Source organism: Macrotis lagotis, chromosome 5, assembly GCF_037893015.1.
Source record: "Macrotis lagotis isolate mMagLag1 chromosome 5, bilby.v1.9.chrom.fasta, whole genome shotgun sequence".
Lineage (NCBI taxonomy): Eukaryota > Metazoa > Chordata > Mammalia > Peramelemorphia > Peramelidae > Macrotis > Macrotis lagotis.
The window spans coordinates 269,362,388-269,376,182 of record NC_133662.1 but is presented as its reverse complement, the minus strand read 5'-3'; the positions used below and the strand labels follow the sequence as shown (position 1 = coordinate 269,376,182).

The following is a 13,795-nucleotide window of genomic DNA, read 5'->3' as shown; positions in this document are numbered from 1 at the left end:
AGAGAAGGGAAATGTCATTGCATCAATGTGAAAAAAGAATTTCCCTGAACTTCTTGCACAAGAACAAAATAAAATACACAAATTTCCAAAAAGATAATTCAAATGCTTATAAATAACATTTCCAGGTGTGAATTGAACTGTACAACTCATACACTTCATAGAAAAAATAGGTGATTGAATTATATATAAAAGAAAAATAAATTTTATGGTACAATTTTTGAGAGCCTACTTTGTACAAAGTTTGATGCACAGACTGTATATTCACCCTTCTTCCTCCACAACAATCCCGGTCATATTTACAAATTCATAAAAGGCATAAAAGGTATCTTGTCCCAAAGCCTGACAGGGTCATCTTCCTGCTTCATCATACCATCCAGTATAGCAGATGTGAAATCTGGGCAGCATGCAGGATGGAATAACCCAAGGAAGGGAAGGCTCCCTAGGACCTGAAGATTTGCTATGGGGAGGGGACCTGGAGACCTCCACTCTGAAAGGAGAGAGAATCTCATTACCTTCCTTGAGCTCTTCCACCCAGACTGCCCCATGATAGCTTTAGACTATGGCTCATCAGCCTATGCCACTGGGCAAACTCAATGGTGCCATCGAGACTCATCCCTAAGGAAGTCAACTTTGGAGTTGCTAATGGTAATGGGTGAGTGGGGCTGTCTTCAACACATCCATAATAACCTCAGTATTCAGAAATTTAGAAATGTAACTAGCAAAAGACAGAATAGAGAACCAGTAAGCAAATCTCCAAATACAACAAAATCCTTTATCCAGTAACTTAAAGACTTTTGTAAGTTTCTCCAATGTCATAGGTAAATGCAAAACTTAATATCAATAATATAAAAAAGGTACCATAGCAGTACTGAATGACGAACGTGTCCACTTTGGTCTTCCTTTTTGCATTTTGTGAACAAACAAAAGTAAAGGCACACCCCTTAGGTCAGGCAAGTCTGAGCTCTTTTCTGAACTCAGAGGACGGAGATGATGCTGCCTGCTTCCGTCAAGCCTGGCCAGTAGTGAAGCGTACATGTGGGAGAGAAGAGAGCGAACTTGGATAATTTTCTATTAGGAAGATGAGATCCAGAAAAATGTGACATATGAAAAAAATCATTAACTTTTAAGAAATGCAAGGAACCAACAGGAAAATGGTACAGAGGGATGTCTGTAGTTAGAATTCAGTAAGAAGTCTCAAGTCAGACATGGGCACTCTAGTAACCCTTTCCAAATTGGAATTCGTTGCCAGTATTTTTAAAGGCCTTTTTGTTCTACTTTTAAAATGACTATCATAGAAACATTCATTTACCCTGGCTTGACCTGTAAGAAAGAGTCCCCTAAGACTCTTAGGGCACAAATGATTTTTGAATTTGGGACCCAGTCTCAGATGAAGAAAAGAAAGGAATGACTTGGTCATTTGTAGCCACAACGTGTACTTTCCGCAACTCCCCAGAGGAACTGACCCAGCAAGTGTGCGGAGTAGAGGAAGCTTGCAGGGCTGTCACTAGCAAATCCTCGGACCCCAGCGCTAAAGTCACCACATCGGCGACCCAGTGGCACTCCAAGAGTTCAGTCACACCGTGGGCTGATTGACAAGGTGTTCTTAGCAAACTGTGGGTGTTGAAAGGACACAGCTCTCTACTGTATACACATCTTTCCTTTTTATTTTAAAATGGGTAGGGCTCCAAGTCACTCTCTGGCCTTCATCGTCGCGAGCTGATATTGATGCTGTAGATCATTTTCTGGATCTTCTCCTCGTTCTTCAGGATGTTGGCTTTCACTGCACAGATCTTGTCTTGCTGGTCCTTAATCAGCTGCTCCAATTCTACCAGTTCTGCTTTGAGCGGCTCCACCGCACAGTCTGTGATGCTACATGGAAATAAGAAGGGGAAGCACATCAGTACTGACTGAGGCACCTCCTGGGCCTTATCTGCTCAAGCGTCTAAGGATTGATGGTTTATTTAATCGATTCTCATAATGGTAAAGAGAGAGCACGGTAAACAGAGATGTGACTGACATCCTACAAAATCTGGTCCTTGTTCAAAGAGATTCAAAGTCAAACACTATACTGACAAAGAGAAAGGTTTGTGAAAAAATATTCCTTAAATTGAGAGGCTCAAATACACTTTCAAGAATACATCCGAAATGGACCAAACCTGGAGACTTTCATGTGGAAAACAAATTAGATGAAGAGGAAGGGAAGAACTAGATTACTGAGCACACCAAGTGGAAGTCCCCAAATCTTGGGTATCTACGCAAAGAGACTCTACACCAGAACAGTCTTGTTAATGGATTTCTTTTTTAAATTTAACATTTCCAAACAACAAAATATTTTTTGATTTAATAATTTAAAAAACCAAAATGAGAAGCTTGAAATCAATGGGATTAACTAAAGAGAAAATTAACCTTCCCACTTAAGGCAATTCCCTCCTCACCTTCCCATTGCATTCTCACCTGCTGGTTGTGATTCTCCTCTTCTCCCCTTCCCCAGGGGCCAGTACTTTCCCTGCACCTCGAGTCATTACTTTGTCACTCTCTAGGTATATTTTATAGCTATCTCTCTGGGTACAGCTTATTCTCTCTTAAGACAATGGAAGTCCTAAGGGAAAGGGCTCCTTCACTGATATCTCTGCCACCCTGGTGCCAGCACTGAATGAATACTTCTACATTTGGACCAGCCCTACCAAGTGGGAAAGAAGGCCTAGAGTATGATAGGCAAGAAGGGACCTCAGAGGTCCCCAGGATAACCCTCATCCCACCAGGGAGAGGTTTCTCACCAGCACCCCCAGCAGCTCCCCATGGACTTTTCCAGCTTTCTCTACACTTCCAAAGCTTCCCCTGCATGGAGTCTAGATTGTCCATGTACATCTTGAACCTTGTACTTGTCAGACTGCTCTTAAATGGTCAGTCCTCAGGCTCTCCTCCCCAGTCCCAAGCCTGGCAAGGCTTCTAGCCTCTCCTCTCTTCTCTTCCAGTTCCTCCCACCAATGCTCCCACAGGCCATCTCTGGCTCCTCACCAGCTCTTCCATCTTCTGGAGCCTATGACGATGGTGCCCAAGATCTTAAAAGCTAGCTTGGCTTTCACGCCCCAGGGCTCACTCCTGCTGAGCTCACAATCTCCCCCGACTGTATCTGCTGCTCTCTGCGGCCCTCTGAAGCATGTACATTACTTCCCAGTCATCAGCTGATCTCAACTCTCCTCTGATGGTTGATTTCCTCAATCCCCTTCCTCACTAGATTTTTCCAACTGGAGTCTCTCCTGCTGGCTACAAACATGTTCAGCTTACCCTCAACCTTCTTGAAAAGCAAAGTCACCTGACCCAACGGTCCTCCGACTCTCATTTCTAATGTCGTCCCTCTCTCCTGCCCTCCACTGCCTGCCAGTCCAGCCTGGCTTCCTTCAACACCTCCCTCATCTGACACAAGACTGACTCCCAATCTCTTCATTCCTGACCCCAAGGCCTCTTCTCTAATTCCAAGCCTTCCCAATCCTCTGACTCTCATCTCCCCTTTGTCCTGTTCTCTTGTTCTTCTTTGTCTTCTAGCACTTCTCTTTTGATTCTGTCTACTTGTTGGCTGCTCCCTCTTGGCCTTCCTCGCTGGCCTGTCCCTAACCACAGGTGTCTCTGAGGTTCTGCCCTGGGCTTCTTGTTTTTCTTGCTCTCACCCTACTCTTGGTGAGCTCATTGGCTCCCATGGGTTTCGTTATCATTGCTATGCTAATGATTTCCAGATCTGTCTGGCCTCCCTATCTCCCTTGAAATCCAGGCCTGCATCATCAGAGAGGAGATGCTCATCTGGGGAGGGGGAAGGGAACTCCTTTCCCTTCATTCATGATGTCAAACATATATAATTATATAGGTATATATCATATATACATATATATATATACATATTAACAAAAAGAATCTAAGAAATTAAATTAAACAACAAAAGGAATCTTAGAAAGGAAAACACACTTGGAAGGCTGGATGACAGAATGAAGAACAAGTTCATTCTCAGCATCTCCAACAGCCTGTGTGGAGAGTCTGAAAACGGTGGGCCTAGGAAGAGAAGCCGGAGGTCTGGGAGTAGATCCCACCTTGGACACTGACTCTCTAGCCTACCATGGATGGTTTTCTTAGAGGCCTGAATTAGAGGACCTCTGAGGTCTTTGCCAACTTTAAGTCAATGTTTATGGTATGTTTGAGCTATAGACTGGGGCCATTTTTAAGCATGAACAGAAAATGCAGCCTCTGAGGGAGTTGAGACACTGTATGATTCACTATGTGAAAACATGATTCCCCAAACATAACAAAAGAACCAGTCTTGCTCTTGGCTCATAAAGAGATTTCACTGCAATATGAACAGAGGCTTTCAAATATTTCCCTAAACTATACCTTAATTTTTGTTAAAGTTGCTTTTTCCCCCACAGTTGGAATTTTCAAGTGGTTTCATAGCTTTAGGAATTTTGATATATTATTTTAAAAACACCTCGTCCACCATTTCAAATTCCATTCATTATGTCAATAGGAAGTAAAGGTTGTTTTGAATTCCCAGGATGCAAAGTTCCTACTAAAAGGGCCTGGCTCTCCCAAGCCCTTCTCAGGGTGGGAGGCAGCCTGGGCAGCCAGGCTGGGGGGGTTCCCCAGTGCCCCTCACCTCTGTTCCTTCTGTAGGGCCTCTGCATGCTGCTTGTTCTCGGCGTGCCACAGCTGCAGTTCATTCTGCATGGCATCCATGTCCTCCTGGATATAGTCCATGATTTTCCCCAGGGGGAGGGCGCTCCGACACAGCGTCTGGATCGACGTCCGGAGCTTCTCAATCTCCTTGGACACAATGTCCTTTTCCTTCTTCCAGGCTGCTTCCAACAGATGTGGTCTGTCCTAGTGAAGTTTGAAAATGAAAAAGAGAAAATCTCAGACCCGCTCCTAGCACTAAATGAAACAAGCAAACGAGAAGCAGAGGTTTTGGAGACCTGGAGGAAAGCAGGGATGGCTGGCTCTCCTGGAAGCCACCAAAGCCCAGCACCATCTGACTCTGGCATGCTGTGTGGATGGAGACCATGACCCAGGGGCCCAAGCAAGCCCAGTGACTTGAAACCTGGCTCCCAGGGTGGGAACCCCTAGGGTCAAACCCTTCATTTGGCCTCCTAGGAAGGTTAGGAGACCTGCACAAGGGACTAGAGACCATTGAATCCACTCCCCTCATTTCACCCATGGCCAATATGTATTTCAGGCACTACTTGAACTCAGGTCCTGATGACCCCAGGCCTAGTGCTCTATCCACTGGGCTGCTGAATATAGACTCACAGTACTGGGCTCCTCCTCCTCCTCCTCTGCCTCCCAAGCTCACTCCACTCTCACAATACCAACTTCCATTTATGGTACTTTTTCAAATAAAAAGTGCTGTAAGCTGAGAAGGTAGAAGGGCCCATACCCTTCCTTCCACCTCTTCTCTTTCTCACCTTTTTTCAATAATGGCACATTTGATTAAAAAAAAATACCATTACTTCCCAAAGGCATAAAAGATGTCACAGGGATATTTGGTTGTATTAATTCAACAACTGACTGAACACCTGCTAGGTTTGGAGCATCTTGTGAAATGCTGTAGGAGATACTTCACCTTTTATTATCACTTTGCCTATCAGTGATTCTCTAAGGATGGATAATGTCTCCACCAAACCCAAACCCACTCTCACCCCACCATGACCTGCAAGGTAGTCTTTGAAAGTTGATGTAGCCAAAAAAATTCATGGTCAGGAGCCAATATGGAGGGAAAGGAAGGGACTGACCCAAGTTCTCCCAAATTCCCTTCCAAATAACTTTAAATAATGCCTCAAAATGAATTCTGAATGGGGTGAAACAATTTTCCATCCCAAGACAACTTAGAAGTTGGCAGGAAAGGAACTGTCCCACAGAAGTAAGAGTTGGGGTGTATTCCAGCACAGGTTTCTAGAACTCTTAAGGAGGTTGAATAACTAGTCAGAAGATTACAGGGATCTCTTGGCTTGGATTGAGTGTGAGACTCTGCTATATTGCCCTTATGTCAATCTAGGTTGTTGTCCTGGGTCTCAATCCCAGGGCAGGGAGGGGGACTAGCACAAATGGGGACCTGGTCACAGTTCCAGGTAAGAAAAGGGGACCTGTGGTCACTCACAGCCCAGAACACAGATCAGAAAAGTAGTGAACATGCCACCTTGGAAGAACTAGTTCTGAAAATACCTACACAAAAGGAGTAAGCTTGGGACAGTGCCCCTTCCACCCTGGCAGTAGAATTCAATTTTAACAAAATTAAAAGTCAAGATTTAGGCTAGAAAATGAGCAAACAGCATCAACAACTACAAAAGTATGATTGTACAAAGTTGCTATGGTGACAGGGAAGATCAAAACAAAAACTCATAAGATAACAAAGCCCAAATGGCTATACCTAAAGCATCAAGTCCAAACATTAATTCCTGGAACATCTCAAAAGAGAATTTTGGAAATTTAATGGGAGAAGCAGAGATAAAATCAGGAATATAAATGAGAGGGATGCAAAGAAAAAAAATCAAGAGGGTCATCAACTAAGTCACATACACTAGGGCCCTCATTTTAAAATATCCCACACCTCTCATTGTGTTAATCAATCTGAGTTGACTATCATCACACTTTGAAGGGCATGAAAACTGTGACCTCATCACCATTAGGGGTCTTTGATTTAAGAGAGATGGACAAATGACTATCTTTTTTATTAATAACTGGTTGGTTTTATTAACAAAATGGTTAAGTTACCCAGGGGGAAAAAAGTCAACAGATTAGTATAGGAGGCACAAAATATACTGAAGGAAATAACAGCTTAAAAAAACAGAATTGGCCAAATGAAAAAAGATGTACAAAAATTCCTTGAAGAAAATAATTCCTTAAAAATTAGAATTGAGTAGGTTAATGACTCCTCCATGAAATGTCAAAAACAACAAAGTTAAAAGGATGAAAAAGAAGAAAATGTGAAATATCTCCTCAGAAAAATAACTGACAGGGACAGCAGATCCAGGCAAGATCACTTAAGAATTACTGTACTACTTGAAAAGTCATAAGCAAAAAAGGAGCCTAGACATCATCTTTTAAGAAATGATCAAGGAAAACCTCCCTGATATTCTAGAAAGGGGGTAAAACAGAAACTGAGACTCTACCAATCACTTCCTGAAAGAGATTTCAAAGTGAAAACCCCCAGGAATATTAGAGCTAAACTCCAGAGCTCTCAGTCAAGGAGAAAATATTGCAGAGAGCTAGAAAATAATTCAAATATCAAAGAGCTGCAGAAAGGAAAACACAAGATTTAGCAGCTTCTATAGTAAAGGATCAGAGAACCTGGAATGGGATATTCAGGAGGGCAAAGGAGCTAGGGTTACAACCAAGAATCACCAACCAGTAAATATGAGTATAATCTTCAGGGGAAAAAATGAAATTTAATGAAATAGAGACTTTCAAGCATTCCTGGTGAAAAGACCTGAGCTGAATAGAAAATCTGACTTTCAATTACAACACTCAAGAGAAACATAAAAAAGGTAAAAAGGAAAGAAAAATAACAAGGGTTTCAATAAGGTTGCCTTCTGGGGAAGATGCTACTTGTAACTCCCAAGAACTTTCTCATTATTAGTAGTTACAAAGAATATATAGAGACATGAGTTGAATATGATGGGATTACTATTTTAAAAAATAAAATTAAGGAATGAGGAAGACAAATGTACTAGAGAATGGGGAAGGGTGAGGCAGAATGGAGTAAATTATTTCACCTAAAAGAGGTGCAAATGAGGTGGATAGGAGTATTTAAACCTTAGTCTCATTAGAACTGGCTCAAAGGGAATAACATGAACTCAGTTGGTATAGAAATCTATCCTACCCTACAGGGAAGTAGGAGGGGAAGCGGATAAGTAGCGGGGAGGCTGACAGAAGGGAGGGCAAGTCAGGGAAGACAGTAGTCAAAAGCAAAATACTTTTGAGAAGGGTGAAGAGAGAGATAAATGGGGGAAAAACAGGATCAAGGGTTTCTCTGAAATTCAGTATTAAGATGAGTTTCCTGGGACAGTGAGAACAAAGTGATGCAGGATCTAGTATGATTTGGAGGCTCAGTGGCCAGCTCTTTTTTCTACCAGACTGATGGACTAAGCAAAACTAACTCTCCCGCTAACTTAACTTTGCATCTTTGTTTGGATGGCTTATCACCTAGAAAACTGGGGTGCTGGGGTGGAGAGAATTTGGTGATCTTCAATGTCCAAGGACTATATTAATGCAAATGGAATGAATTTAAAATAATCACCACCACCCAATTGAATGCTGGGCTACTAAAAGGTCTATGCTTGGCCCAGAGAAGAGTGTGGATCATGATGTATACAGCACCATTAGACTCAAAGGGTGTTTGTATAATTGAATTATTTTCTTTATTTTCCCCTTTTTTCTTATACGTGCTTACTCTAGGGGGAAATAAGATAGAATATTAGAAATGAGGATGAGTAAAGACATCAATAAAAATTTTTAAAAACCATTGCTTCTCATAAAACATTACCTGAAAGATTTGACATGATCTTCATTTCAGCATTTTAAGATCTAAATTATATATATATATATATATATATATATATATATATATATATATATATATATATATATTTTTTTTTTTTTTGCAAGGCAATGGAGTTAAGTGGCTTGACCAAGGTCACACAGCCAGGTAATTACTAAGTGTCTGAGGCTAGATTTGAACTCAGGTCCTCCTGACTCCAGGATCACACTGTAAATTATATTTTCAATTATTTCATATTGTTGAAATGGGCAGTCAAGAGAATCCACCCAGGAATACTTGGTTATGAAGGCAATGAGCTAGGACAACATGAATAACTGGGTTTTCAATTATACACAACTGTAAATTTTATTTGATTTAGGACTAAATTTTTTTTTATGTTTTTGCAAGGCAAACGGGGTTAAAGTGGCTTGCCCAAGGCCACACGGCTAGGTAATTATTAAGTGTCTGAGACCGGATTTGAACCCAGGTACTCCTGACTCCAGGGTCGGTGCTTTATCCACTACACCACCTAGCCGCCCCTTAGCACTAAAAATTTAATGAAGACTGACGAACATCCAAGAGCCAAAGAGTGAGCACAGTATCTTTTGTCCAAGATGAAGAGGAATCTTCAGAGATCATCTAGTCAATCTAAACCATCCCTTTCACATGAGCCACCGAAGTTCTGAAGCTCTTAGAGGAAAGCAGTTTCACTATTCAACTATGACTTCATATGTTCATCCAGAACAAAGAAACTGTAAGGCTAATTTTAAAAACGAATACTCTCATTCAAGAATGACCACCATTCAGAATATCTGGAATGGAGATCTCTCTGTAGACATGCTTGTTGTAAAACACAATCTATCTATACTATATTTTCCCTAATAGGAGTCAGCAGCAGGGGGGAACAAATCCTGTCCAAATACACAAAATCTATTAGATCATTTACTTTATCGACAGAAAATGACATTTTTCTTCCTCATTAGCATCTTTTTTTCTCTTCCTCTCTTTGTCTCTTTCCTCACACCCACAAACCCAAGTCTGTACTTCCCACTTTCCTTTGGAAGGACTATGAGTGTGTAGAACTTTCTGAAACCTCCCCATATATAAGGAAGCCAGTAACACCTTGATTTAATACCTTCCCCAGGAGATCCATCAATGACCGTTAGCAGTTTCACCAAGCTATATAAATACCAAGGTGGCAGGGCCTGTGGGCGGCTCTGAGGGACCCCCCCCCCCTTGTCCCCTCTTGTCCTCCTACCTGATCGTCTTTCTTTTCAGTGCCAGCTGTGGGCTGTTTATTCAGCTGTGTTTTCTGGCAGCGGGGCCTATAGCCCAAAGCATTTTAGCAGCCTTTGGCTTACTGATGAATGCAGATATATATTTTAGAAAAATACTTCTAAGATTTTTCAGCTGAAGATTTACTTACTTTTGATACCTAATACTACTTGCATTTTGCCACACACACGGTCCCTAAAAACGTCGGCATTTGCACTTGCAATGATTTTACAACTTGCAATTTATTTAATAAGGAATCAGAAACCAAAGAAATCAACAGTATTGGAGGCATTTTTTTTTTGTTTATTTCATCAAATTTCAGCATCACTGCTTCTGGAGATAAAAGGTTAAAAATGGCAACTTAACGGACTCTTTTGTTATTTAGCCAATAGTCTCTTTTAGAAGCAGGTGCTCTATTATGCGATGATTGCCGACTTAAAACTCTCAGACCGATTTGGGTAATTAGTCGAGATTCACTCAAGATAAATGTATTCTGCATTTAAAAAATTCAATATCTGGAAAAAAGGATTTTTAAAAAAAGATCAATCCAGTGTGATTATTTTCCGTACAAAGGGTTCACCATCCAGTTCTCTAAAAGACGGGTGTATGTGGGGCATTTAAAATAGGACCTGATTTGTGTCCTCTTGTGAACAGCAGCGTCCCCCATCTACTATTATAGTGCACCTGTGATCAAGTCACAATGCAAAGCCAGAGCCAGCTCTGCATGAAAAACCAAAGCACATCCGTCAGGAATTCAATCATTCCATTCCTCCGCAACTGAGGAACAGTTATAAGAACCTAGGCTTGTGAAAGGCTGGCTTCTGATTCTGACCTGGAAAATGGGCCCTGGGGGTTGCTGGTCATCCATGGCACCCGATGCCAAGCTTGGAATCAGGAAGGGTCACTGTGCTGAATTCAAATCCAGTCTCTGACATTCACCAGCTGTGGGACACTGCTAGCCAGTTTCTTCATCTGTCAAATGAGACGGAGAAGGAAATGGCAAAGCACTTCAGGAAATGACTGGATGGTGACCCCACATCTTCTTTCCATTAGCCTCCTGGAGCACATAGGACTCTCTGGGTCCTTCCACTTGAGGCCATTAAGGAGAGCTCCTCTGATCCGTGGAGCCCACTTCTTGTTTCACAAAAACATTCTGGCCGTTATTTTAGTCTAGTCCACCTCCTCAGACAACCCTAACTTGACGTCCAGGAATTCCTCTATTGTTTTGACCTCTATGGGTCCAATGGCTCTTTCTATTTTTTTTTAAGAGCTAGCAAAGGGTCAAAATGTTCTCTTGGGATTTAGGGAGGGTACAATCTTCTTTCCTCAGGACTTCGGTTACTTCAGTGAATGCAACATGAATTCCTATTTAAGGTTTGAACTTTTTTTTTTAATGGTCTGGTAACTTTAAAAAAATGGACTACTCCTTTTCTCTATCAGGAAGGAAAGAAGTTCATTTATTAAATCGCTCCTCCAAGCCAGTCACTGTGCTAAGTATTTTATAAATATGTTTTGTTCCTTGTGACAATCCTGGGAAGTAGCACTAGTATTGTTCCCATTTTACAGTTTGAGGGAGCTAAGGCAAAGGTAGGGATCAGGTCCTTTCTGGAAGCCTTTAGCTGCCTCTATGGACTTGGGAGGTGGGTCGCCTACATGTGTAGAAACACACGTGTGTATATACATATATATCTTCCTTATCTTGTTGGGTAGCACACATAGGCATGATTAAGATATTTGGCTAAATAACCTCTAAGGACCTTTTCCATTTAATGCTGGTACTATGGGGAGACCCATAGTACCCCCCAGGGTTTCTCTAACAACATCTCAAGTCATATCAACAGAGGTAGCCTGGAATGGTGTCCTGAGAGCCAGTGTCAAAGGCTGGAAGAACCGGGACCATGGGCCCTGGTAGAAGAAGCCTCCTCTGCTGGAAGTTCTTTGCACCAAAGAAATCACAGGGCTGGTCTTTACCCTATTGCTTCATGTGGCTCTATGTAAATCTACTTTTCAGAGGTTAAGTCTCTAACTTGAATAATAGTGACAATGATGATAACATGAAAGAAAACCTGGCAGGTATCAAAGCCAGTCTCCAAACCAAGTGCTCCAAGAGCTCTAAGCTGGAAGATGTTTCTCAATAGAGGAGATCAAAAAAGGCTTCCAAGGCAGAGGGGGAGGGGAGGAATGAAAAGGAACAGCAGGTGCTGGAGGGCAGGGGTGTTCAAGGCCAAAGACAGGATTGGGTACAGGTACTTCATTTTCGAGTCTTCTTGCCAGACTCTGTGCACACCTTCCTCCCAGCCCCCATCAATACCCAACTGGTTTTCAGTAGGGCAGAAGGGAAGGGTAACAGAATCACGGGCAATGACCAAAAGAAGAGCCATGGTCAAGGTGGCACTAATGGGCATCTAGGGAGCAGAAGGGACTCGGAGGAGGGCATCTTGATGGTGAGCCTAGAGAAGAGCTCCACTCTGCAGGCAACAGTGGGGCTTCTGGGACATTTGAAGGGCTTTCTCAGTCTCTAATTTTCCCCTTCTTTGGTTTACTCTGCACAGTTGAACAATCACCCAACTAACTTCAAAATCATCCCTGGCTACTCCTTGGCTTCTGAGATAAAATGCTGGGCATTTAAGATCCCAGCCCATTCCTTTTTTGGGTCCCTCTCCTCCAAGACCACACACTGTTCTCTTACTTGATCCTTCAACTGCCATCTCCAAGCAGCCACACCCTTTCATGCCCTTGTCCCTTCTCTTTTGATTACTGGCCTCCTGGGGCTCCCTTAAGGGACAAAATGAATGTACTGTGATCTCTCCAGGCATGGCCTGGTAGGGTTGTGTCTGCTGACCTGAGGATAGGGATGCCCTGGGGGTCCAGTGGCTACCCCCTCAGTCAAGGGGTGGTGGTGGCTATAATCTGAGGATCTTTAGGCAGGGGTGGGACCACACATGTCCTTCAACAAGTACTGACTCAGCTACTCTTGTGAAAATAGCATCATCTGTCATGGAAAAAATCAATTATGTCCAATTGCTGTTGGACTGTTTGAAACAAAAAACTATCAATATGAGGAAGTATACACTTCAATGAAAAACTAAATCTTGACTTCAAAACTACCTTTTCAGAAAACAGAGCATTTTATGAAGTTTAACACAATATTTTAAAAAGCCCAAGTTTCTTAAAGTAAAGGATGGTTTAAAATTTAAAAATATCTCTTAAGAAATAAGAAAATCCTTTACTCAAAATGTAACAGGCACTTCCTAACCTGCAGTAGACTAGAAAGCAGACATCTGGGCAGCCCTGTGTTCAGGATAGCAAGGCCAACTTCTAACCAAATTAATTTAGGAAGTCTTTTCAGAACCTGGCAGGGCTAAAAGATGGTTTATTGAGAGCGCAAAGGCAGGGGAGATTTTTAGGAAAATCCACTGTTTGACCTGCAAGAGATGCTGATTCTTCCAAAGGTGCTTTCATCATCTCTTTAGAGAAGCCTCCAACTTTAATAGCTGCCATCAAACTGGTTATATACACAGATAATTCCCAAGTGGCAATCACAGCTTAATCTACAATGACTAAAGTGCTCACAAAACTGTGGGCATGTTTGTGTAAAGCAAAACCAACTTACGACTGATTTGATTTGTTTACGAAAGCCTAAATCAAAGCCTCATCAGTTCTTACACTCAATGATTTGAAGTTTTCTTGCCCTAAAGAGAAACAATGACACTTTTGAATCGCTAGATCAACAATTTCTCTGGTATTTCCCTCTAGTTTGGAACACTTGCAATGGACTCACACACTGAGGAGAGGCCAAGTAGAGACGACAGTGATATCTGCCTCCACCCCACAATGGTAAAGCCAGAAAGAGGGGTGACCAAAGGAGGCAGTGGCATGCATCCAAAGTTAGAGATCTGGGGGGTCTGATCATGGGCAAAGTCAAAAGGAAAACCCATAGTGGGCTTTATGTGAGCTTGTAAAGATCCCTCTTCCTTTCAATGGAACTGACTGGTAGTTTCT

At 42.1% G+C, this 13,795-nt stretch overlaps 1 protein-coding gene across 6 annotated transcripts in view; it reads right to left on the bottom strand.

Moving 5' to 3' along the window:
- Nucleotides 1-1,639: 1,639 nt before the first annotated feature.
- The window catches only part of TRAF3IP1 (TRAF3 interacting protein 1), a 75,350-nt gene continuing 63,194 nt past the window's right edge, over nucleotides 1,640-13,795 (bottom strand). For all 6 annotated transcript variants that reach the window (XM_074189829.1, XM_074189828.1, XM_074189830.1 and 3 more), the window contains 2 exons: nucleotides 4,643-4,866; nucleotides 1,640-1,869 (listed from right to left, as the gene is read on the bottom strand). In XM_074189829.1, the coding sequence (XP_074045930.1) occupies nucleotides 1,704-1,869; nucleotides 4,643-4,866 (390 nt within the window). In that variant the 3' untranslated portion in view covers nucleotides 1,640-1,703. The remainder of the gene's footprint in view (nucleotides 1,870-4,642; nucleotides 4,867-13,795) is intronic.